General features: G+C 48.2%; 1 protein-coding gene across 8 annotated transcripts in view; it reads left to right on the top strand.

The window, feature by feature from the left end:
- Window positions 1-26181, top strand: part of EML1 (EMAP like 1) — a 177042-nt gene that overhangs the window by 131382 nt on the left and 19479 nt on the right. For 4 of the 8 annotated variants that reach the window (XM_057318478.1, XM_026515311.4, XM_048219872.2 and 1 more), the window contains exons 5-16: window positions 8525-8553; window positions 9608-9664; window positions 12221-12350; window positions 15626-15775; window positions 16557-16626; window positions 18513-18623; window positions 19468-19563; window positions 21180-21314; window positions 21995-22094; window positions 23134-23288; window positions 25253-25378; window positions 25625-25756. In XM_057318478.1, the coding sequence (XP_057174461.1) occupies window positions 8525-8553; window positions 9608-9664; window positions 12221-12350; window positions 15626-15775; window positions 16557-16626; window positions 18513-18623; window positions 19468-19563; window positions 21180-21314; window positions 21995-22094; window positions 23134-23288; window positions 25253-25378; window positions 25625-25756 (1291 nt within the window). The remainder of the gene's footprint in view (window positions 1-8524; window positions 8554-9607; window positions 9665-12220; window positions 12351-15625; window positions 15776-16556; window positions 16627-18512; window positions 18624-19467; window positions 19564-21179; window positions 21315-21994; window positions 22095-23133; window positions 23289-25252; window positions 25379-25624; window positions 25757-26181) is intronic. The other 4 variants (XM_026515310.4, XM_057318480.1, XM_048219873.2 and 1 more) reach the window with 1 other exon arrangement.

The raw sequence follows: 26181 nt of genomic DNA, 5'->3' as shown, positions 1-26181 counted from the left end.
CTCTTTGAAACACCATGGTCTTCAGGGGTCTAAGACGGTGTGGTCTCTGCCTTATCACTCTGGTGTGTGTGTCTGTCCATGGTTCCAGGATGCCGTCCTACATTTTCAGAGTTTGTCTTCTTCAGTTACTGGGGACAGCAAGACAAAATGGAAAAAGCACAGGCCCTGGAGTAAAAGAAAGGTCTGGGTTTGTAAACCAGGAACTTCTCCAAGCCGCAGCTTTCGCCTCAGTGCGTGAGGGATCGCATACCCAATCACCTCGAATCTTATCATCGAACTGACTAGGAGGAGAACCCCCAGCCCAGGGCTTGGCACCCGGTCACCGGCATCACGGTGGTGGCAGCTGTTAGAGAGCCAGACCTGAGCAGAGCACAGGAGAATAATTGATGAGGCTTTCAGAAACCGGGAGCTTTCTTTCCCCCACTTGTAAGATAAGGGAGTTACATGGTGGCAGAAGCGATTAGTCTTGTTTCTGGTCTGACACACATTCACTGATGTTCACGTGAGTGACGCAGTCCCAGGAGAGCAACCCGAGTTCTGGCAAGATCTAGAAAGAAAGTGTGACACGTCCGCATGGTTGTCCACATCACATCAGAGCTAGAGGGGCTGCAGGCCATGCGTGGCCCCCGGGCGAGCTGGTCAGGATGCAAGGGAAGGAGAGGGGCACAGGCGTGACTTTGGATCAGTCCCGGGTTGTGCAGGAGGCACGTCGTGCCCCCTCGCCGGTGCGGTAACTTGGGAGAAGCAGACTCTTGGCTCCGGAGCTCACGTTACCGCACACCATATGCAGAGCTGTCTTCAGCGCAGGTGGCCCTTGTACGAAAATTGGAAAAAGCCTCCTCTCACTCCAGGAAAACAGTCCCACGTCAGCATATATAGTTCTCGATGATAATCATGGCAGATATAAACTACTCCGTATACATTGTCCGAATCTTCATGTCGAACATAAAATAATAGTGTTCTTGAGGTCCTCCACACTCACGTTTTCCGAGATAGACTGATTTACTTAAAAAATAATGGCCTGTTTTGCTTTCATAGAATCCCTGCTCTTTTATGAGTTTCAGTGTTCCTGCATCTCATTTTCTCTGGAAATGGTCACTGGGTTTGACGGTCGTTCTTGTGACATTGTAGACTTTTGTCTTAGAGCGCTTAACCTCGTAAAAGAGTCTGCTTATAACAACAGCGCCTCATCTTTGCCCTGACAAACTTCCATCAAAGCAATATACGGCAATGTAATATTTACTCTATGTATTATCGATGATAAATACTAACAGGTACATACTGATTTGTGTCGTAATGACGTACTTGTTAAATTTAAATAGGAAATCAACAGTAACATTCTGATGAACTACTTGTTAACTAACACAGCCACTATACTAACCCAATAGGGGTTTTTTTAATTTAAAAAAAGTGCTTTGTATCGGACAGAAAAACAGCTACTACTTAGAATGCAGTTTGTTAGATGTTGCTAGACCGATTGTTTCAATTAGAAAACCGGTCCCCCCTTTGTAATTCTGACTGCAATGACATGTATCAGCTTTGTAAACTGGACACTTTGTTTCCATCAAAAAGTTGTTGTAATGGGCTCATTTTGTTAGAACAAGAAATGTTTTCAGCCATCTGCTGGAAACCTTGTTAGAACACACATTTATTATTAAAAAAAAAAAAACCCACACATTTAAACTCCCCATCTTGAGAGTCAACAAAAGTGAAAAAAAAAAAAAAACACTTCAAAATAACAAAGATGTGACAATGTCCCCTTAGAGGCTGTTTCGTGTTGAACAACCTGAACACCTGTACCAGCCGTTTTTTCCAGAACCCTGAGCCGGAGACTCTGAGCTCCATCCTTCCTAAAGTTCTAGTGTTCGATGAAATACTCTTTTCAATGACACCTCGAGGTCCTCAGGGCTCACGTTTGCTCTTTGACTTCAGCATCACTGATAGTGTAATCCGAAACTTCATCCTCAGCCTGGGGCAAGGCCCCTCACCTGCCTGCTCCCATCTTCTCTTGTGTCCTGATACTCACGCCTCTCTAACACCAGCTCTCACTTGGCCCCAGCAAGAATTTTCTCTTCGAGATAATTGATTTATTACACAAGTAACGTGTGTGCCCCAATGATCAAACCCAGTCTTAATTAAAGCAACGCAAATCTAAGTAAGAAGATAGTATATTTAGAAAAACCTTTATTGGGGCGCCTGGGTGGCACAGCGGTTAAGCGTCTGCCTTCGGCTCAGGGCGTGATCCCGGCGTTATGGGATCGAGCCCCACATCAGGCTCCTCCTCTATGAGCCTGCTTCTTCCTCTCCCACTCCCCCTGCTTGTGTTCCCTGTCTCACTGGCTGTCTCTATCTCTGTCAAATAAATTAATAAAATCTTTAAAAAAAAGAAGAAGAAGAAGAAGAAAAAGAAAAACCTTTATTATATAAGGGCGCCTGGGTGGCTCAGTTGGTTAAGCATCTTATTCTCGATTTCAGCTCAGGTCATGATCTCATGGGTCTTGAGATCGAGCCCTGCATCAGGCTCCATGCTCAACGCAGAGTCTGCTTATCCCTGTCCCTTTCCCTCTGGAACCCCCCCCCCCCCCCCGCCGCCGCCAATCTCTCTCTCTCTAATAAATAAAATCTTTTAAAAAATCCTTGTTGTATTATAAAGCACAGATCCCCCCCAAAAAAGAAAAAAAACACAAATATATAGCTTAATGAATTACACCTGCTAGCACTTAGAAGTGGAGGGTTTCCCCTTCTCCTGAGTGACGCGTATGTGTCTGGAGATTTGGCAGAGGTCGCTGGTTGGGTACATTTGGAGGACCTCCAGCCGATCCTTCAGGACCCAGCTCAGGGTGCCCTTTTCTCTGGGAAGCCTGCCCTGGCTCTTTGGTCTGAGTTAGTTGCCTTTCTGATTGCTTTGTATCTGCTCATTCGCCTTACCTGTAACTCTCTCCCCCCTCGCCCCATGCCCACACGTGCCCCTTGCCCTCCTTGGAGCTTTGGGAAAGCAGAAGCTGTCCCTTGTTATTCTTTGTATCCCTAGCACTTCACACAGGCCCTGGCACACAGCAACTGCCCAATAAATACTTGCAGCATGAATGAAAGAATATATATTTAAGTTTTTTTAAAGTCCTTTAAGAACCATGTAAACAGCACCACCTACTGGTGGATACATTTGACACTGCGCTTCAGATTCCGAAACCTTTCCCGTTGGAAATGAGGTGACTTCAGTGAAGCATCTTCCCTTTACGGGAAAGGTGGTTCACTCCCCAAGCCATGGGGTCACTTATGTTTTCATAAGTGTTAAAATAATAGGTGCTAATATTCTGTATGTTGTTATAGTTAGGAGGCTGGCAGGCAGAGAGCCTGGAAATCCGTGTAGGTTCTTACCAGTGAAATTTGGAGGAAGAGGGTAGTGATCACCGCCGTGTCCTGGGCGCTCTGTGACACACTTTATCTGATCTGGCCTGTACCTGACAGTGGATTTAGTACCATTTTGTAGATGAAAGAAAGTAAGACTGGCCCGCACCAACTGCAGATCGAGCTGACTTCAGAATCTGGGCTCGTTCTGCCGCATTAAGCTGGAGGCATTGGTTGGAAATTCTGTGTAGCAGTTTTGGTCCCCAGCGAGGTCTCCAGTGACTTCTAAACTCTTTTAGATGGTTCTTAAATGACCCTCTTTCCAGTAGAAAGCCATTTAAGGGCTTTTGTAATGGAGAATCATTACTTACACGTTAAGTATTTTGATTTCCAGGGGAAATGTTATGTCAAGTGAGATCCTTTTCAAAAGGACTCGTGGTATGGATGCCAAGAATGACAGTTTTTATAGGCGAATACATTTCAGGGAAATAACACGTTTGACTTTGGAATGGCGTCCTCCTTGATGGAGCGTAGTAATCGTTTTCAAAAGCAAGTATCTCTCCTCAAACCGCAGTTGATGCGTGTTGGCTCTGCTCTAATATTGGTCTCCCAGGGGTCCCCGTGACACATGGCACTCGGGGGTCAGACCTGGAGTGCGCAGGACCTGGGACTCTGAGCCCCCTTGCAGGCACGTGGGGCAAATTAGGTAACAGATAAGGAAGTGCCAAGTGCAGATCCCAGCGCAGAGGAGGAGCACGGCGAGTAGGGGTCGAATAGGAGAGAGCAAGTTCCGCACCAGACTCCCCTCCTTACACACCCTCCGCCTGCCGTGGGCCAAGGTGCATGTTAGCAGATGGAAAGACAAACAGCCACTAGGAGAGTCCACAATGAATGTTATTGGGGGCAGGAGCTTCTCCTTGGCTCGGCTGTTGGATTTTCTCCCGCTGCTGGTCTGGCGAAGGTTCTCGGCGGCCTCGCATCCTCCGTGAGTCCCCAGGTACTGCTCCTAGCTTCTAGAGTCCGTGAGATAGTCTGCTGAGCCAACCGCTCCGGGAAACACACAGCCGAACTCTTTCAGCAAATCTTCCTCCTGCCGAAGCAGAGCAGTGAAACCTTCCTCGACTGCAATGCTGGGCATGTGGGGGGATGGGCCACTGCCTAGCGCAGAATAGCCAAGAAGAGAGGGTCTGCTCACCGGACAGGAGACCCTTTCTCTCCACCAGGCTCACGTCTCTCGTGGGCTTCAGGGGCGGGTGGGGGACATCTGTGTCAGCCTCGCCCTGGGACTGAGTGAAGCCTCGCTGTGGTCCTGGTGTTCAGTCAGCCCCCCCGCCCCCCCCCGGAGCCACACGTGCATTTCAACAGCGACAGGTCGTCGGAGACCAATCACACAACACTGGACAGGCGATCTCCTCCCGCACCAAGCGAACTTGCAGCCCAGGTGACAGCCTCGGGTTCCGAGGGTCCACTCCCAATCTGTCGACGGCGAGTTTTGGCAAGGACAGGTGTTCAGCGTGCTGCTCCCATGAATGGATTCTGACTGGGGGCCGCAGCGTCTTTGATCTTGGATCACTGTTGTCATTGCACCTGTGGGGTGGCCGCTCTGTTACTAGTTGGGAAGGTTCACTGTCGCTTCGTGGGTTTGTACTTACAAGGCTTGCACACAGGAGTGGGATGTGGGACTCCCTCTTCCTGGCACTCCGGTGCTGTTTAGGAAGGCTGCTGGTGCGCAGACAGGAGTAACGGGTTCGCAAGTAAATAGAGTATATTTTTCTATAAAAATGTAGCTTTCTGAAACAATGAAACACGGCAATAGTATCCTTTCTAAATATAATAGACCCAAAACGTGGTATAGTTCAGAGCAAAATTTAAGAACTCTGAGCACGCTGGTGCCTCTCTCTGTGGCTGTCAATTGTTACCCTCACACTGCCGTTTCTAGTGTTTTATTTTTTATTGATTTATTTTTAAAGATTTTATTTATTTATTTGACAGAGAGAGAGAGAGACAGCGAAAGAGGGAACACAAGCGGGAGGGAAGCTGGAGAGGGAGAAGCAGGCTCCCCACTGAGCAGGGAGCCCAACACGGGGCTCGATCCCAGGACCCCAGGATCATGACCTGAACCAGAGGCAGATGCCTCACTGACTGAGCCAGCCAGGCGCCCTCATTTCTAGTGTTTTAATAGAGATCTTTGGTTGTTCCTCTAATGTTACAAGCTCAGCCTCAAAAGTCCACGGGCCTCCCTATATTTAGAATTCAAACTGCCCTACGGATCTCTCTTTCTGAGAAGAACGTAGTTGAGAATTGCTCTTTTCAGTCTCCAGGAAAGGTCCTGAGTTGCTTGTTCCTGTGTTCGTGGCTTTTGTGTCTCTCTACTTCTGTGATCAAAGTCATGATGGAAAAATGGCGTTGGTGTCCTCTGATTCCCTGTCATTATGTTCCTATAACCAGTAGGCTTGCTCTGCAGTCTTCCGTTTCAGCTTAACCCCGCGTGTCCTCACCCTGCCTGTGAATCTAACAATATGTGGAAGTCACAGGTAAGACTTGTGCTTCGACTCAGACGATCACTGGCATGTCGCTCCCGCTCCGGCAGGGAGCACAAGCCGGTGATCTGCGAAAACATGGCTATTTTAAACCTACCCTGGAGCTGAGGTCACAGAGTAATAAGGCTGAACGAAAATCCACGAAGTGACAAGCCTGTCTTAGGAGAGACAGGCCCACGGCTGCGTTTATCTTGGGCAGAGTGACAGGAGAGGAGCCTTCCTGGGTGCACGTCGGAAGAAAGCAGCCGAAAGCTCACGGGATAATTAAGCTGAGCGTGGACTGGCAGGGTCGTCTGGAAGTCTTGGGAGCCCCCGGCACAGGGGAATCCTCACACACACACACACACACACACACACACACACTCCTACCCTTCTGCAGACTTTCAGTGAGCTCGTGACAGGTGACAGATCGGGAGCAGGTCAGCAGTGAGGAGGGACACCCTCTCTCGGGCACGGGCACGCCGGCCTGCTATCATCCGAGGGCGGAACAGGGGAACCAGGAGACATGCGCTACCCGTGGAGCTTGCGCAGGTGCTGGGCAGGAGCCGGCCCCCCTCCAGGAGGGACGGGAGAGCCGAGGGAACCCCCCACACCCCGGTTACAGGCAGGGAGCCCAGCAGTGAGCAAAGCAGAGGTCCTCGCCCTCTGTAGGCACTGACCTGCAGCTGCGGGAACACGGCATGAGAGGATTTGGCTCAGCGGGGCCAGGGAGAGAACTTCTGCTGGCTGGGGCGCGGGGTTTGTCGGGGGCAGGGCCGGGGGAGGTTACAGAGTGGAGCGGCAGAGAGGTCCCCTGGGAAGTGGCTCAAAGCACAGACAATGCGGGGGCCGTGGGACCTGTGTATAGGAGGAGGGGAAGCTAGGGCAGATGCCTGGCACAGGAGCTCCGGGTGCAAGCGAGGGCCACCAGGGACAGGGCAGCTAGACTCAGTGACTAGGGGACAGTAACGGGAGACGTGGACAGAAAAAGAGAGTTGTCAGGAAAAGTGGCATTAAGGCCTTAGAGGCCAGTGTAAGACTTAGACTGTCACATTAAAGATTGGACCATGCTTTCCGAGTAGTTTCCAGTGACCAAAGGTCAGAATCATGCAACGGATCCAACTATTTAAAGCACATTTGAGCAGAATGCCCAGCACTTCTAAAGCATCAGCCCAGAGTTCCCCTCCCCCCACCCGCACCCCGGTACTGCATAAAATTATCTGGGAATGAAGGACGTTGATAATATTATTTGTTAGATTGTGAGGTTACAGCTCATTCTTTTTCTTTTTAGGACATTATTTATTTGAGAGCGAGGGGGTGGGGGAGGGGCAGCGGGAGAGAGAGAATCCCAAGCAGACTGTGCTGAGCTTGGAGCCTGATGCGGGGCTCGATCCCACAACCTTGAGATCATGACCTGAGCTGAAATCAAGTGTTGGTTGCCCAATTGACTGAGCCTCCCAGGCGCCCCAGGTTACGGCTAATTCTTACTAGTGGTGTTTCTCAATATATTTCAAGAAAAATAGAGGAGAGGGGTGCCTGGGTGACGCAGTCGTTAAGCCTCTGCCTTCGGCTCAGGGCGTGATCCCAGCGTTCTGGGATCGAGCCCCGCATCAGGCTTCTCTGCTGGGAGCCTGCTTCTTCCTTTCCCACTCCCCCTGCTTGTGTTCCCTCTCTCGCTGGCTGTCCCTCTCTGTCAAATAAATAAATAAAATCTTTTTTAAAAAAAGAAAGAAAAAGAGGAGGAAATTAAGGACTATATGTGCTCAGGTACTTTTTAAAAAATGTGCACACACACAAATCTGTGTGCTTCCGTAGGCTCCCTTGGGGGTGGCTTTCATCTACGTAGCCTGTCTTGTCCCGTGTCTGCAAGCGAGAGGCCAGTCAGGAAGCAGGCTGGTACAGGGGAACACGGTGCGGACACTGGAGTCTCGCAGATTCGGGGTCAAGCACTGGGTCTGTGCTTGAACAGGACACTTGTTGCCCTGCCTGGGATCCCTCCCCGGGTCTGGCAGGCAGGTGGTAACCTGTCCCCGCAGGTGCTTGTGGTGGGAAGTAGCAGCACGCCCGCCTGCCCCTAGGGATGAGCCTAGCCCTTCAGTGGCGGGACCTTGAATGCTTTGGGGGTTTGGTTTCCCAGGTGCAGTCAGGGGGTGGTCTCAGCCTGGCAGAAATCCGCAGCAGGGTCCCCACAGCACTGATGAGACGGCTGCACCCCCGATATTCCTTATTGTTGCCCTCTTCTTCTTACAGAGGCCACCCGTCGAGGAGCTAGGCTCTAAGAGTCCTTACCCGGAAGACTCGGTGTCAGGAATGTGCTGGTTTTAGATAAATTCTTTGAGTCTATCAGAGGAGCATGGGGAAGAAGAGCAAACCCTCACACATTTAGACACAGCCATTCCCATCTTGGAGAAGCACCTTTTTCCTCCTAGACCCTTCTTTGCTCTTGTAAAAAAGCTCGGTTGTGGCGATAAAGCTAGGATTACGACGATCCCTTGCACCTGCTTTTAGACATTCTCCTTTACTCGTGTTCCTTTCTACAGTTGCATGGTTTTGTTTTTCTCATTAACGAGCATTGTCCATGCGGCCTCAGGGTGACTGGCCTCCACCCCCCCCCCCCAAGCCTCCCTTTCAACCTTGTCTCTCTTTTATCTCCACAGCAAACCCAAGGAGCCCGTCTTCAGCGCAGGTAAGTCTGATTTCATCTCTATGCGGGTGCCCCTCACTCACCTCAGGACTCAAGGGACAAATAAGTAGCTTGTCACCGGCGGTGTCCACGTGGCAGGGCTGACGGGCTGAGTTCCAGCAGCCTTCCCCCCTGGGCGCCGGGGCTCAGACCAGAGACCGGCCATAAGATGGTCACAAAGACTGGACCCCTTACTCACCCCCTTTAAACCTGATTTAAGACGCACCAATAAGGAGGGAGAGTCAAATGCCACCACGTAAACAGAAGCAGGGCTTCCAGGTGAAAACCCTGTGTCGCCTCTGTTACCCCGCCCCGCGGGCCTTCCAGCGCAACATCCGCATCTCTCCGAAACGGAAGCTTCTGATGCATTAAGTTATAACTTTGTCTAAAAGTAGCTTTTTTTTCTCTCTTTCTGCCTTTGATTTCCTAAACTGCAAACTAATAGTTCATATGTACCTTTCCATATACCTTTTCTTTTTTTAACACATTTTATAATAAGATAGATGCTATTTTTAGGATATTAACCTGATTTAAAAGCGCATTTAAAATGCAAAATCATTGACAAGGTATGGCGTCAGTTCAATACAGTCATTTAATTTTAACTTTTCCAGTTTTTTTCCCTTCGGTTCAGAATTGAAACCTCTTTAAAAGTCAGTGTTCTGTATTTATCAGCATGTGCTTTAGTATCCATCTCATTTTCAGGAAGCATGAGATCACGCGCTGAAAATGTAGTTGCCCTAAGCCGGCAGAGCCAGGCCTCGAGCGCACTCGTCCGAACCCCTGCACCGAAGGCAGGTTGTCCTGCTGGGGGCGGGGCGGCCGCTCCGACTGAGAGCTAGCTGCTCCCCAGCGAGAGCTGCTCCCCAGCGAGGGCTGCTCCCCCAGCGAGAGCTGCTCCCCAGCGAGGGCTGCTCCCCAGCGAGGGCTGCTCCCCCAGCGAGAGCTGCTCCCCAGCGAGGGCTGCTCCCCCAGCGAGGGCTGCTCCCCCAGCGAGGGCTGCTCCCCAGCGAGCGGGCAGGCTGGTCCCTCTTGCAGTTCTTGCCATCTCTTTATCTAGCGCTTCTGTCCCTGTCTCCGAAATCACAAGGGAAACGCCGGGTGACACACTGCAAAGGTAGGCGGCATTTCTGAAACCTCATAGCTCTCTGAGCAAAGCTGCTACCCAGGCTGCAGAAACTTTTTTCATACAGGCAAGCAGATAATCTCCTCGTATGAAAATGTTTTTGGCACACGAGCCACTCCGACTTATTTTAAGTTAAAAGCATTCCTACGCTTTTACTTGGATGGGTTTTAATAAGTAGCTTATACATTCGATCTGGCTTGATTATTGGCTGATTGCAGGAACTTTGAAAACTCCGTATAAACCTTAAGAGAGCTATAGGGCAGCCCTGAATGTCCCACTGCTTGACCTGGTGTCCTGCACCGCTGCTGGCCTCTCCCTCTGCGCCTTCGAGTTGGCAGGTGTGAGCTGTTGTCCTAACATGCCTGGAAAATACTCTTGCTTTCCCTTGCTGCATTTTGATTTTATTTTTTTGAATTTTTAAAAAGATTTTTTTTTTGAGAGAGAGAGAAGGGGGGGGCAGAGGGAGAGAATCTCCAGCAGACTCCCCACTGAGTGCGGAGCCCGACGCGGGGCTCGATCCCACGACCCTGAGGTCATGACCTGAGCCAAAACCAAGAGTCGGACGCTTCACCGACCGTGCCACCCAGATGCCCCTGCATTTTGATTTTAAATGTAGAATGTCTCAATTACCAGTGCAAAACAGTGCCAAGGCAAAACCCCGGGGCTTTTTTGTCTAGGTCAGTGATTTAGAATTGTGCTAAGTAAGCCTCCATTGTAAGGATTTAACCAGCACACAACTGTAACAGACTCAGTATTTCATGCACACTGATTTTTACAGCATGGAGGGCTCTGCCGTGCTGCGGAGATGGCCTTACAGCCTCTTTACTACCCATCCACGTTCTGTGCCTCCTCTCGTACAAAGAGAATGGACGCAACCACATGTCCTCTAGCTCCGGGCTCGCGCGTGCCTGCTTTCTTTTCCCTTCTGTCGTCTGCTGGGGGCTCCTGAGTCCTGCAGGTGTGGCGGCCACGCAGCCCCATGAGCTCAGATTTGGGTGAGGGATGAAGCAAGGGAAGAGGTTTTGGGTGAGGACGAGAGCAAGGGCAGAGGCCCAGAGCTGGGTGCGAGAGACACATCTGGCCAGACAGGTGGATGCAGGCAGGTGCTTGCAGCAGGGAGGTTACAGAGGGGAGAGCAGGCAGGGAGCCAGACGTTTAGGTCCAGCAGGTAAGACAGCGGGCAAAGGATTTTACGTGGAGGAAGGACGTGGTGAAATCCCCTTTGGGCCTTGATGGGTTTGGCAGCAGAATGTAAAATGCCCCAGGGGAGCAATAAGAGAGCCTGGGGTGCCAGACCTGCGGTGGCCAGTCCCAGCGGATCTGGGGAGGACAGAGCCTGGTGGCAGCATCCTCACGGGAGGGTCCACGGAACACAGCGCCTGGCACACTGCCTGTCTCCAGGATGAGCACGTGGGGGTTCTTATTCTCTAGTCAGACTTACCGTGCAGAGTGGAGCGTGCATCACACGCATGCATGCGAGACCGGAAATGCACGCGCACGGTAACACAAAACCGCCCTCTTCATTTGGAGGCGATGTTGCATGTGGCGTTGTGTGAAGATCCTTAGGAACAAGACTTACAACACTAACCTGTAAATGTGGTGCTTCTGGCAGTGTAATTACTCCATGACTTCTTCTCACAAGTTTCCTCTCTGCGGATGATTTTTCTGTTGAGTTCTGTGCTGCTGTGGCTAGTTCCAAACCGCCCGATTTAACTGCCGCGAATTCACAAGGAACTCACCAGACGTTTTCTCTGGTCTTATTGTCTCCTGAAAGCCAGCAGAAAACCCCAACTTATTTCTTGTTAAAACTACACTTGTCCCATGTCGATGTATTACTGGGTTTTCCTCTTGCCCCATAATTTCTCGAAACACCAGAAGTTATTTTATTATAAAAATGTTTGTTCTAGAAGGTCCTATTTCACAATGCCGCTCTCTAACGGGTCTTTTGTTCTTTTATTTTCTTTCTAGCTTTTCCTTGAGACCCTTCCTTCTTGCGTGCACCGTAGCATGTACTTTTGCCGATTTTGTGTTCTTTACGCTTGAAAAATGTGTCCAACATAAAAGATGCATAAAGTTATATTTTTACATTACGATACAACAAACCAATTTCAATATTGAAAGAAATCTTATGAATTTTGATACTGAAATTGTATATACATTGAAATCAATAAAAAAAATTTAGTGGATTTCTTGTGTTAGTTGTAATTTTTTGAGGTGGCATTTTCCCCCCTCCTGATGATAAAGAAAATGTAAGCACCAAATCTCTCATGGAAAAATATTGGAATCGAGTTTTTCCCTGCCTTTTATAGTTTCTCATATGTTTCATATACTTAAGTAAGCAGCATGTCAAACGTAAACAGGGTAAAAACTTTCGTTTTAAACTGTTTAACGTTATGTTTCTGTTCTTTTCCCCCAACACGTTAATTAGAAATCACACGAAGGGTAAAATTTCCCCCTTTTATGTTAAAAGGCTAAAGAAAAGATAACATTTGTTTTCAGCTACACTGGCACTGAGGTGTCTTACTGATCTCTTTGTTCTTTTTGTAGAAGAAGGATACGTAAAAATGTTTCTTCGTGGACGCCCTGTTACCATGTACATGCCCAAAGATCAAGTGGACTCTTATAATTTGGAAGCAAAAGTAGAACTACCAACCAAGAGACTGAAGCTGGAATGGGTGTATCCTTTATCCACTGACTGGACCTGTTGCAAAGTTTAAGTTGTTTCATGCCCTGAGCTTAAAGTTTAACTGTGGGAATTCAAAAAACTTAAGGTCCCTTAAGCTTTTATTTATTTATTTATTTATTTATTTATTTATTTATTTATTTTGTAGAGGGGGTGGGGGAGGGGCAGAGGGAGAGAGAGAATCTCCAGCAGACTCCCCGCTGAGTGCAGAGCCTGACGCAGGGGTCCATCCCATGACCTGAGCTTAAACCAGGAGTCAGACACAACCAAGTTCTCTCGAGCTTTTTTAAAAAAACACCAAAGTATTCTATTCTCACTTTTAAAAAAATCAATTTAACAGAAGGGGCCACATGTGAGCACCGAGTACGGTGGTGTCCTGGCAGAGGAGGGGCTCCGTGAGGCCTGCCGATCGTGCAGGACGCTGACTTACCAGGCCTCCTGCTCTGTTATGTACTCCTTACTTTCCCGAAAAGAAAATATTCACAGGCTGGACGGGTTTTGTTTGTTTGATTTTGTTTTTGTTTTTGTTTTTGTTTTTGTTTTTGTTTTTTTAGAGAGTCATGGGCAAATGCATCACTTTCTGGCCTGAATTTTAATCTTTCCGACAGAACAAATGTGGTTAAAAACTAATAGAAAAGCAAGCTTACTGAAAATCGCAAAGGGGTAGAGTTTAGGATTCTAATGAAATTGAAAGAACTGATTATTTTTAACAGTAGCTGTTGCCGGCTTAGTCAGCTCTGCGGGCAGATGGAAAAGCCTGGAGCTCTACCTGCTTACCTGGGAACGGTGGAAAGGCAAGGGGACACCGAACTCACACACTTCGGAAAGTGAGACTATCAGAAATTGAACCAAACTGTGCTGGCAGGAGGTTCTTACACCCAGAGAGTGGGGGACACCCTGGAAGGAAGGACAGGCATCCCCCCTCAAACCAAGTGGGAGCTGGGCCCCCCTTGGGAGAGTAATTGAAGGAGTAACATCAGGAATACCCCAGTACTGAATGAAGGGAGTCCAGTGAAGGCATAAAGAAAATCGACATGTAGCCTAGATAGAATGCTACTTTAAGAAAAATAAAAAGCCCCCCCTCCTCCCGCCACAGTCGGAGCCACAGAAATCCCAGTCCGCCCTAGGACTAATGTTCTTGAGATGAAGCTGTTGCAGCCTTCATACTTCAAGGTCTGGAAAAGTCAATGAGCTCCAGGGAGAAAACCCCTGAAACACAAAGAAACAGAGCCTATGAAAAGGGGTGAATGAACTGTCGGGTTTTTTTTTTTATTTTTACTTTATTTTTCCTTATTTAATTTTACTTTATTTTATTTTGTTCTGTTTATTTTGCTTTAAAGCAAGCCTGCAGAGGCCACCTTCCAGTCCGTGCAGATTTTAAGACAAAGAACAAAAATCCTTTCTTCACTCTCAAACAAATTTTTATTGAGTACCAGTTTGATATCAGGCCCCGAATATAAATTCTAAGAAGTTGGTTTAAATCAATGCTGCTGTCATTTCAGTTGGAAGAATTGCTATTTGAAATGATAGTATCATATTCTTTGGGAATATATTTTTTACATTTTCAGACTCAGATGTCATAAGCATTTGCGTGTGTCTGTTTCGGCACATGTAATCGAAGTGATTCACTTCTTCTTTAAGTCAATAACGGTTTACATTTGAGGTTCAATCATAGCTGGAAAACATTCAGAACACATTTTTTTCAGCCTACTCTCTATTCATATTTTTAGGATGTAAAATGGTGGGATTTACTTCAAATAAATGAGACTTCTGTTAGATTAGTTTTTCACATCTAAGTTCAAGTGATGTGTTGCTCCCAAAATAGTTTGTAGGGTTTGAAAGTACACATGTCAAGGTCTTAGCAGAGGTCATTATCTCCAAGGAGGTGGGGATGCTTGTGGCAAGGAGGATCGAAGTTTCTTAGCCTTGACGTATGTATGTGGGAGGGTTGTTTGCACCTTTTACAAGTACTTTTATAATGTAAGAAAAAATATAAATAAAGGATTTAGCTCCTAGATAACAATAAAAAATAAGATTGACTCAATAACTGAGGTCGATACAAGTCAGTTACCAGTATCTTAAAATTTATTTTTAAATACTTTAAAATAAGGAATGTTAGAGTTCCGAGGTCTTTTTGGAATAGTCCTTTTGACCTCACCGTGCTCGGTAGTTGGGACAATGTAGTCACCTCGCATTTTCAGATCTATTTTGTATTTCACACGAACTGCAAATCCCACAGCCTGTCATAGGGATTTGATTCATTTCCCAGCCGTGATTCTAGAACCAGAGCCAGTCCTCTGGTGAAGCCACAGTGTAGTGGTGATGTCAGTCCCCAAGTTGGATGATGGTGGGATGGGATAGGCAGCTGGGAGATGGCAGCCTGCTCCCCCACCTTCTCTCCTATTCCTGGAGTCAAGCCGTCTCCTGCAACAGACGGACACTCAAGCGGGAAGGAGAATGAATGCACTATAGACCTCGAGATACTGAAGTAGACCTGAGCAGGTGGTACGATAACTAGAGGAAAGAGAAAACAAATTTTGGAGCAAAATATTCCAGCATTCTTGTGAAGTGTCAAAATACAGTTCCCAGGTGATTTTAATTCTAGAGTCAAGCTGGTTAAGTAGTGGGCCTTTCAGGAAACCAGCTTGGCAAAAAAAAAAAAATTTTTTTTTAAGATTTTACTTTTAAGTAATCTCTACACCCAACATGGGGCTCGAACTCACAGCCCCAAAACTGAGAGCCACACGCTCCACTGACTGAGCCAGCCAGGTGGCCCTTGGCAACACTTAAAGGCAGACTAGTTATGAAGAAGACAGGCATCCACAGAAAATCCAAACAGTTCAACAAAGAAATTTGGGCCTGGCTGTGGCTCCCAAGGTCTATGATTGTTTGGCTCAATTCAGAATAGTTCGCTTTCTGGTAACTTCACAAATGTCCACTGTGGTTATTTTCAGTAAATAAAATAATAAGTTACATTTTTGATCCAGCTGAAAAATTCAGCTTTCAAAATATAATACGTAATTTCTACAAACAAAGCCCCATCTTATAAAAATATGTATTCCCCTCAACTCAGTGACCATTTCCACCTCTATTGCCTGCCTGTTGAGAGTCCCACGTATTCGGCACTGAGTATTCACGATTTCACGTTATTGAACCAAGAGAAATTGATGGGAAGAGTCTTACGGAATTGTGTTATCTGTCCCTGTTGAATAGAGCTGATGTGTTGTCAGCTCTTGAAGGAAATCAGGTTTCTCTTGACACACACAAAGCTATGGCTACCGGGGTCGCGACTGCCGGAACAACCTGTACTTGCTTCCGACGGGGGAGACGGTGTACTTCATTGCGTCCGTGGTGGTGCTGTACAACGTGGAGGAGCAGCTCCAGAGGCATTACACCGGCCACAATGACGACGTGAAGTGGTGAGCCCTCACTCTCATGCAGATAGCGTCACAGGAAAGACGCCCGAGCTGAGATAGAACTAAAGAGAAGAGAAGAGATGGGAGAGAACTGGGTCTTTTGGAAAAGCTCTTCTTCATATTCTGCGTTGTCATAGCTAGTGGTTGGCTAGTTACGTAGCTCTCAGACACTAGAGACTAGTTTAGTTTCCATCCGTATAACACGTAATCGTAACTAACCGTATCACCCAAACCAACACTTCCCATAGATCCCCGTTTGGAGGCCTTCTTAGCACAGATGCTAATAACTTCCGATTTGAGTTCTGGTTTTTTAATAAAAATGTTCATGCTTATGGCTGGGTTTGCTGTAATTCTTTCATTTTTAATTCATTCATAATTCACCTATAGGTTTTGACAGGGAGTTTATGTATCTCAGAAGGACGGGTGGTTGAATAGGTGGTTTTTCCTATTTCTATTTATCCTAGATCCCTGGTCAATTATGAAAATCCTGTTGGAAAAAGATGATATTTTTGCTGTTTAACATACTTAACAAAGATTGTTGTAGGAGACTTGGTATTTTCCAAGCAATGGATGCTTTCTCCTTGAGTTTGGAAATTCTCGAGAAAGGATGGAATGAAATAGGGACTAATTGTCCAAGGTTGTTGAGGTGCTGAGGGAGTTTGTCATGAGAAGTCAGGCACCATATCATTCTCATATTTAAATTTTTGACTAGATTATATGTGGCCAAGAGAAAAGTAAAGCTTATCTTTAAAGAGTGGCTGTCTTAAAAATATCCTTTTTTTAGCCTAGCGGTTCACCCTGACAGGATCACAATAGCAACGGGACAAGTCGCAGGCACATCTAAGGATGGAAAAGTGAGTTGAATTACCTTTTCATATTTTTATAATGAGCTGTTAACTCGATTTCATCTTCTGGAAACATTTCACTGATGAATAAGCCTACCAGTTAAAGTATCTGAATGCTTCTTAATCCCTCATTAGAATCTTTTATTGCAAAAATTTTTTTTTAATTTTATTTTTTATTTGTTAGAGAGAGAGATAGAGAACAAGCTGGGGCAGGGACAGAGGGAGGAGCAGACTCCCCGCTGAGCAGGGAGCCCGACACAGGACTCGGTCCCTGGATCCTGGGATCATGACCTGAGCCAAAGGCAGACATTTAACTAACTGAGCCACCTAGGCGCCCCCCGAAAAATTTAAAAAAAAAATAAACTTTATTGCAGATTTTCTTACAGTGATCTTAAAAATGCTTCGAACGTGCCTTAATTTCAGCCAGTTTTTAAATAGAATTGTTCTTGCTGAAGAATTCAGCAATTCTTAAGATACTTACACACATGATAATACAGTACCTTGTATTCCTATATTCATGACGTCACCCCAGAGCCCTCAAAGGCTGCAGGAGAGTTTGGACACAAGTTTTATAAGCACATCAGTAAGACTTTAACTTGAATTTTAAGGAAGCAGAGAAGGAACTAGGGGACGCTAACAAGCAGAGAACAACGTGAGACTGTCTTCCAGTTGGCTCTAGTCCGCAGTCTGTGGTCCTTGCCACGTCTTATCCTAAACTCCCTGCAGCTTTTTTGATATCTACTTTGTATGGCTTATTCTTGCACTGAATATGAAGCGAACCTCATTACACGGAGCACGTCCATTTTTACCAGCATGTTTTCTTCCCGATAACATGAATGCTGCCATTTTTCAGAAAATATTTTAATAACATCAAATTTTAATTATTAACTTTATGCTCTTTCCCATTAAAATTCTACACTGAAGAAGTTAACAGGAAGGACAGAAATCAGCTTACAATTATGTAAATACACATAAATGGAATAGGGTCTTCATCTTTTTTTTTTAATGTTATGGCTTTTAAGTCTTTGAAATCAGTAGCATACCATGTGTTCCTCCCTCTAGTGGATTAAAAGGGTATTTCAGTTTCTGGCATTGAAATTGAATCAGAAATTTGGAGCCAGGGAAGATGGGATGGCTCTCCGAGCCAGTCCTTCAGTTCAAGTGCAGAGAGACAGAGAGACGCAGAGGCCATCTGACCGTCTGCAGACACGCAACTACTCAGAGCAAGCCCAGCCTGGAGCCTGGCTCACCTCACCCCACTCTGTCCCCCTGGGTTAATGCTAGTCCTTTCCCAGTCCACCTGCTGATCGTTCTAGGACGCTTTCTTCTATTGAGGGAGAGAAGAATTAGGACCATTCACCTTGGAACACAAGTGAGAGGGTTCTGAACTAATGGTAAAAATTCTAAATTTTGTCTGTGCATAATCGATTGCCCGTTTTGCTCCTGTGAGACACAAGAATGTCAAACTCTCAGTACTATTTGGTGGTGACCGTCTTGTTGAGTTTAGATGTATTTACGCCTTAGTGACAGTACAGATTTTATAAGAACAGCCCTTGCGTGAAATTCCACTTTCCTTGTCATTTTTCATTTTTAAAATTCGGACACCCCTAGATGCCCAAGGGAGCTCATCAGTTCCCGTGGTACAGTTATGAAGAACTGGCTATTCGAGATGTAAAACCCGGTGGACCTCCCCTGAAGTGACGCTGGCCGCAGGGGCCATGATCTGCTGCAGCCGTTGGGAGTGTTTCCTTGAGGCCAAAAGGCACAGTCTTCAAATGCAGGAAAAGACCTTGCATTTTGACAAAACTGAAGTAGTCTTGTAGCTTCGAGGTAAAGATAAATCTGTATGCCCGTCCCCCGTCGGTGACTCTTTCTCTGCATTTCCTTCTAAACAGCAACTGCCCCCACATGTGCGCATCTGGGACTCCGTGACACTGAATACACTGCACGTCCTCGGAGTCGGGTTTTTTGACCGAGCCGTCACTTGTATCGCGTTCTCGAAATCTGTAAGTGCGAGCCCCGTGGGTACTGGAGCCCTGGTTCGCAGGGAGGAGAGAAGCCGCTCAAGGTTGAAGAGGGAGGCAGTTAATGCGCTCGCTGGCTGCCTGGGTGCATGCGCGGATCTGCAGGCTGGACGGCATCCTGCTCCCTAGGTCCCCTCATTCAGAGGCCACACGTGTCCCCTCGGGGCCACACACGTGATGGAAGGAGGCCCAGCAGCGCTGTCGTCGTGTTCCTCTAGGCGGTTTTGCCCGCTCTGACCTTGGATGTCGCCTGCCCGTTAGTAGACGGCTCCAGCGTGTCTCTGCCGTCCCTACACGGGCTGCCTGTCCGTTCCAGCAGTCGGAGGGGCCTCGTGGTCTCCCAGATCTTCCTCAGGATGTGCCCATTCAACAGATCCACCCTATAAACCACTGTTCCAGAAACTTATGTCCACACGCGCTTGCACGTGTGCACATCGGAACCCCACGTGCCTCAGCCGCAGGGCCTTTGCTCCCTGCACTGCCTCCCAGACACCCTGCCCCCCGCCAGTCCCAGACGGGCGCCGTGCGCGCTGCGGGTACTGGCTCCTCCAGGAGGGGGCGCTGCAGCCCCTTTGGAGACTGGTCTTAATAGACCCGAAGGGGCGGGGCGGTCCCCCACCTTTCTCTGCGCTCCTGTCCCTTCCTCACCCCACTCTCCACCGCTGTCCCGGAGTGGCCGGGGAAGCAGGTCTCAAAAGCAATGCGTACACATTCTTTAGCCAAAACGGACTCTATTAAAAGGAAAATTAATGCTCATTGTTAATCACTTTTAACCTATTTTATTCTCAAATGTAGTCTTCCTGGGAATACCTTTTTTTCCCCCCAGAATGGAGGAAGCAACCTGTGTGCGGTAGATGACTCCAACGACCATGTGCTGTCTGTGTGGGACTGGCAGAAGGAGGAGCGGCTGGCGGACGTGAAGGTCTCTCTCCAAGCCTGATGCGGGGCTCCGTTGTCATGTCCCCCGGTGGAGCCTTCTCCTTAGCTGCCTCCCAGGCCCGGGTCCCACTTCTCGGTGGGCCACAGGCTCCCCATTTCCCGTGCGGCCCTCGGGCCTGACACCAGCACCCAAGAATCCCGAGCCCGCCAATCTCAGCTCCCAGGGTGCGGTGCCACGTCCCGGCAGGGTCTCTCCCCCTCTTCATGACACCTGTAAGGTTTCCTTCTTCCTCGTTTTACAGCCCCTCCCCTTCTGATCCACTCCCTTGTTCCCGTTCCCGGCTGCTTTGTTTCATCCCACAAATGTGTGCTCGCGCAGTCGAGGGGCGCTGCAGGCATGGCCGTATGGGAGATGTGCCCCCCGCGCCACCAGAGAGGGGATGAGGAGGTGGGGACAGGTCAGGAGCAGTGAGGGAGAGGTCAGCACGGCCAGCATGGGGCTTGTCCAAAGCTGAGTGGCCTCGGCAAAGGTGGCAAAGGCGAGCAAGCCCCCCTGCCGGATCCCAGCCCCTCCCAGTGGACTCTTCCTGTAGGGGGTGCGCTCGGCTTCTCTTACCGCCTCCGAGCCATCTTGCGCGATAGGTCACCCAACTTTCCTTAAGCTTTCTTGTATTTTCTTCCTATGAAATCATGAATGGATCCCAGTTGTTACAGAATTGACTTCAGATTGCCCGTCCTGTCATCCATATACCTTAGATCACCTTACTTCCCGAACATTAGGGTTACCATCCATTGCCTTACCTTTTTCCCTTGAGTGTCTGCGATACAGGGTCCATATTCTAACCTGGCATGTTTCTTAACACCTGTTTACTAATATTCGGGTCAAGTATTTAAGTTCTTGCTAGGTTGCTGGGTTGAAAGTAATCAGAGGCAAATTTTTACCCAGGTTTAAGGCGTGTAACTGAATTTCAAGCAGAAGGAACAATCAGGGTCAGATTTATCCGACCAAAGTGCAGGTGCTGGAAATCCAGAGAACAGGGTCAGGGTGGTGCAGTGACACCCAAGAGCCAAATCCCCCACCCTGGAACCCCTGCCTAGTCACCAAACCACCGGCAGAGTCTGAGGAATTAAACCAGGAGGGAATCCCAGAGCAAACAAGACAGCCAAAGTCAGCCAGGAGTGATGGAGCTATATAAAATCCAGATTCCGGGGCCCCTCCTGAAGACTCCAGTGCCTAGATGGGGCTGAGGCCTGACCCATCTGCATTGTAACGCACGTTGGGTGATTCTGTTGTTCAGCCTCGGCCAGGAATCTATGCTCGAGATGAGAGCAAATTCTTGGATTTTTAAGTTTCCACCCACCCCTTCAGCAAGAGTGTGCTTTGTGCCTGCTCCTGCTGGGGGCCCCACACACAGAGAGAGGAGCCGTGGTCCCTGTCCTCAGGGCTGTGGTCCAGCGGGGGAGACAGACAGACAGACAAGGAGAGGTTATGGCACCTGACAAACATAAGTTGACTGTTTGTGAAAGCTGAGTTCAGTGGGGAGAAAAATCAAGAGGCTTAGGGCTTAACCTGGATGAGTTATTTGTAGTTCAGTGCTGTTTATTTTCTGAAGTGTATTAAGAGATTTGAGACATTTGATTCTCCCGTTTTGCTCAAAGTGTTCTAACGAAGCCGTGTTTGCTGCGGATTTCCACCCCACGGACGCTAATATAATAGTTACCTGTGGAAAATCACATCTCTACTTTTGGACATTAGAAGGAAACTCCCTTATTAAGAAGCAAGGATTATTCGAGGTAACGTTAAATTGCATTTGTTTTATCTTCACTAGTGGCGCGTGTGGTCAGCTGGCTTCTGCGGGAGTTGTGAGGCCTTCCGCCGTCTGCGAAGTTGCTGTAATTGCAAATCAGGAAGTGCCTCTGGGGCTATAGTGATCAAGAGTATTCCCGGGGATCCTTAACAGAATCGGGGAGCCCCTTGTGTCTCTGTGGGTAGCCTTGGTGATGCCGGCAAGGAAAGATGGAGCGGCATAGAGAGAAGTGCAGGGACAGTCGCCCTGGGGGCCGGGCGCCCCCTCCCAAGTGTGGTCCTCGCAAAGAACAACCAAGAAGGCATGCGGCCTGGTGAGCACCAGGGACAGCGCCTCCTTCCCTGGGGGGCCTCGTGCCACTGCCCCGCGAGGCCCAGTTGGAGGACCGCTTTATTCCGGGGCCAGGGCCCTGTTCTGGAGGCTCTAGTCATGACCACACAGCCCGCCCCATAGCCCCTCTGACACCCTCCCCTGCTCCAACTGTAACTTCATAATTACCAGAAATTTCTCTATTTCAGAGCAGGTAGTCTCGCGGCCTAAGTTATAGAAGGGTAGCTAAAAATGAAAGTCATGCGCAGCTCGGGAGCTCGGGGCCTCTAGGTCGTACGAATACAAGTAAGAGGAGGTCTTGACCTAATACGTCTGTGTATTCACAACATTCTGCAGAAGCAAGAAAAGCCAAAGTTTGTCCTCTGCGTGACTTTTTCTGAAAACGGTGACACCATTACTGGGGATTCCAGCGGCAACATCTTGGTGTGGGGAAAAGGTAACACAGGCTTGTCCCCAGAGCAAAAGATTGGGGGCGGATATTATACGCGGTTAAGGCGACTTCTCTAAGAATTGTCTATGAGCACAATTAATAGGATTACAACTAAATCCCAAGTTTTATAGGTACATACATACATGGGTATGTGTGTAACTTGAAACCTTCAAACTAGAACAGAGGAAAACAAGAAAAGCCAAGAACTCTTCACTTTCTATCACTGCAGAAGGCTCCTTAAGCCCAAAATATTTTGATGGAATAGCTTTATTAGGAGATCTGTTAACACGTTATATGGTGAAGCTGTCAATGACTATTTATTTAGCTATAAAACACTTAAATAACTTTCCTGGTTCCCATGGCTTCCGGCAGACAGCTATTGAGAACTAATTCTGTGCGAGTCGGCGTGCTAGCCGCCGAGCGCACCGCTGATCCGAAGCTCCTGCCGTCAGGGAGCCCACAGCCCGGGAAAGAGGAGCCGTTACTCGGAAAACACCCATCGGTTCAATTCAGTGAGCGATTACGGCAGGAGGAAAGGAAAACACACCATCCCTGTCTTCACAGGGCTTCGAGTTTGGGTTGGGGGTGAAGGTGGAAACAGGCCCTGGATGTGAGTTCAGGGTAACGTGGTGACTTCTCTAGCGCCCCCACGTCTGCGGGGGCAGGTCCTTCCCACGTCGCTCCATTTCACCCTTAGCGGGATCCTGCGGGATAAGCAGGAGCCCCATTACCGACAAAAGGGAAACTGAGGTGTGGGGCAGTGAAGTCACTTGTCGAGGATGTGAACGCAAGCCCCTGTTTTTCAGCGCGTGTAGTCCCACCGTGATCTCCACCCTGGGCTTCCTGGGAGCGTGTTCTCCTGAATCATAACCCAGGGCACGCTTGCCTCATGCTGCGTGAGCTTCTGGAAGTTGTGCCCTTCGTAGATTCTCACAGCAGAGGTGTCCTCACCGACAAGATCACATTGTAAAACTGAAGCGAAATAGGATGGACAGAGGCGAGCCTTTCGATAACGTCCTAAGGATGGTTTTCTTGGTGTGTTTAGGTACGAATCGGATAAGCTATGCTGTTCAAGGGGCCCACGAGGGCGGCATTTTTGCACTTTGTATGTTACGGGACGGCACGCTGGTGTCGGGAGGAGGGAAGGACCGCAAGCTCATTTCTTGGAATGGAAACTATCAGAAACTTCGTAAAACTGAGGTAAGACAGCAAGCAGCATGATCTAAATTCCTTTTTTTATTCAAAATTCATTTTGAACCTCCTAAAACTGTTACACTAACTAGTTTTCTTGTTAGTTTGAAATCTTTAGCTTACTGTTTTGAAAATGGTTTAGATAAACTTTTATTAAAAGGGTAGCATTTTATTAAAATCATTGGAAGCGGTTTAACTACTAAAATGGACTTAGGTTTGTAAAGTTTTAGGTCGTAACATAATTTACATTTAGAGTATCTTTATCATAGAGCGATCTCACTTTGATTTACCGTTCAGCGCTTTCTTCCTGGGGCACCCGGGTGGCTCAGTCTTTTGAGCGTCTGCCTTCGGCTCAGGGCGTGATCCCAGGGCCCGGGGATCGAGTCCAGCTTCAGACTCCCTGCTCAATGGGGAGTCTGCTTCTCCCTCTACCCCTCCGCCACCCCCTGCTCGTGCTCCCTCTATCTCTCTCTCTCAAATAAATGAATAAAATCTTTTAAATTAAAAAAAAAAAAGGGTCTTCTTTTTCCTCTTCAATTTCCAGGTGTGACTTTGGAGACATTACGACCTGGAACTAACATTTACTGAGCACTTACCTTGTACATGGCTGAGTGCCAACATGTTCTCTAAAGCCCTGTCTCCTTTTAGTATCTATTTTACCACCTCATTACCTGGCCGGCAGCCTTGCACACCGGCAGGAACCCAGGCAAGCAGCCTAATCGGCCTCGTACACGCTCACCGAACTTCCTCCCCCAGGCCCCGGAGAGTTAGGAGCAGACAGACATCAAGGCAGGCATCCGCGTGAAGGTGGACTGTCTTCATCCCCAGCATTGAGTTGACACGTTATGGAACTTCTCCAGCCTCTAAGTCAGATGTGTCCAGCACACACAACACGTCACGTCCTGTGACACGTTCAGTGGGAGAGCAGCGTGGCCCGGTGCTCTAGCTATATGACCTACGGTTCTGTTCATTGTCGCTCTTAATAAAGGAAGGCCTCTGGGGGAGCTTGGGAAATCGCTTCCCCTTTCATGGAGGTTTTAATCATGCTGCCATTCTTTAGCCTACGATTGGACCAGCGTTTGACTGAACGGGCACCTGTGTTAAATCATGACCGCGGCAGAAACTCCGAAGCCTCGTCCCGCTTCGTGAAACAGACACATCATTTTTTAAGCCTCTTTACACTCCTCTTCCTTAGCATGAGTTATCTTCCCCTTTGCCGCAATCTGTGCCAACACACCGCACTGCAGGAGGAAGTTTGTAAGAGAGCCAGCAGCTTCTTCCCCTTCTAGACCTGGAGTGCCCGGAGTCGCCCAGCGGGGTCTAGCTGCAGTCTGTTCCTTTCGTAAAGGGCGACAACCCGTGTCTATCTTACCACAGCAGATCGTTCTCGGCTGGAGTATTGGGAAATTCTTTGTCTTAAAATGTAGGTAATTCCTTATGCTTACCGACAAGAGCAGAGGATTTCAACACTAAGTCATGCAAAGTTGCCAAAGAATTTACCATTTTAAGTTAACGGTAAATTTTAGGGACTCTTCATATAGCTTGTTATTCTTCTCTCTGCTTTCCAAATTTTACCTGCTACTGCTGTCCAAAGCCACAAGAAGAAAAGAGTAAACTAACCAGTGTTATTTCTTCTTTTTTAATCCTATCAAGAAAAAGACACTTCATTTTTTATTGTTTACTCTTGCCGATTCTTTTAAGGTACATACATGTTTGGAGTTTAAAAGTCAGATGTGGGGTTTCGATCATTCATTCAACAAGTCCTGGCCGGGGACCTTTCTGTCTCTCCATGTGACCTGTATACATGTGTGTACGTGCGTGTGTGTGTGCATGGGTGCATGTGAGTGTGTATGTGAGAGAGAGAGGGAGGGAGGGGAAGGGAGAGAGGAGCTGTCATCATGATATATAAGCACATATTTGGAATGGTGGAGCTAATATTTAAGGACATTTTCGATGCTTTCTTTTCAATGCAGATTCCAGAACAGTTTGGCCCCATCCGGACAGTGGCCGAGGGGAAGGGCGCCGTGATCTTGATAGGCACAACTAGAAACTTCGTTCTGCAGGGCACTCTGTCAGGGGATTTCACACCCATCACTCAGGTACGCTCCAGCCCAGCGGGCCCGCCAAGCGCTGTAATTTGGTGCAATATCAGGATATCAGAAGGCATTACAAAGAGGAGATGATTCTGGTGTCAGTTTTGGTTGCTGTCATGGCTTAGGTTGGGTGGGAAGGGAAACCGAGGAGGACAGTCAAAAGCATGCGGTTGCCGTGGACACCCCTCCCCCGAGACTCCGAGTGTCGACTGGAGTGTTTCAGAGACTGTCATCTGTCTTGGTCCTTTGCAGGGTCACACTGATGAGCTCTGGGGACTGGCCATCCACGCCTCAAAACCTCAGTTCTTGACCTGTGGGCATGACAGGCACGCCACTCTCTGGGACGCTGCTGGTCACCGGCCCGTCTGGGACAAAATGATAGAGGTAGACATGCACATTACACGGCGTTTTTCTTGTAAAAGTTCATCTGGAACACGTTCGTTTATGTTTTTGCGTGCAATCGATAGTGATAGAAAATTGTCCCAAAGTAAACGTCACCCAGTTTGCCGCTTTCGGTCGGCATTGCCTTAAACATTGCCTCATGTGGTCCCGTCCACGTCATCCTGAAGTTGGCTGGTGTTCGGGTCTCCCGAGCAGAGTTCCTTCTCCGGCTCCCCTGCTCAGAAGCCCCTGTCCTGAGCCCGCACACCATTTACAGCGAACCTTCGGCGTGAGAATTTACGCGGGCGACGTAATTTATCTCTGCATTTGGAGTTTGACGCTGAGGCTTTAGTGTTCCAGTCGACACAGAAGGAGCTCAGATTGTGCATTGCCAGCGGGGACGTCCTTGTCCCACCTGCACGGAGCCC

This window comes from Ursus arctos, unplaced genomic scaffold, assembly GCF_023065955.2.
Source record: "Ursus arctos isolate Adak ecotype North America unplaced genomic scaffold, UrsArc2.0 scaffold_25, whole genome shotgun sequence".
Lineage (NCBI taxonomy): Eukaryota > Metazoa > Chordata > Mammalia > Carnivora > Ursidae > Ursus > Ursus arctos.
The sequence above is the reverse complement of the archived record's forward strand: the minus strand, read 5'-3'. Positions and strand labels throughout refer to the sequence as shown.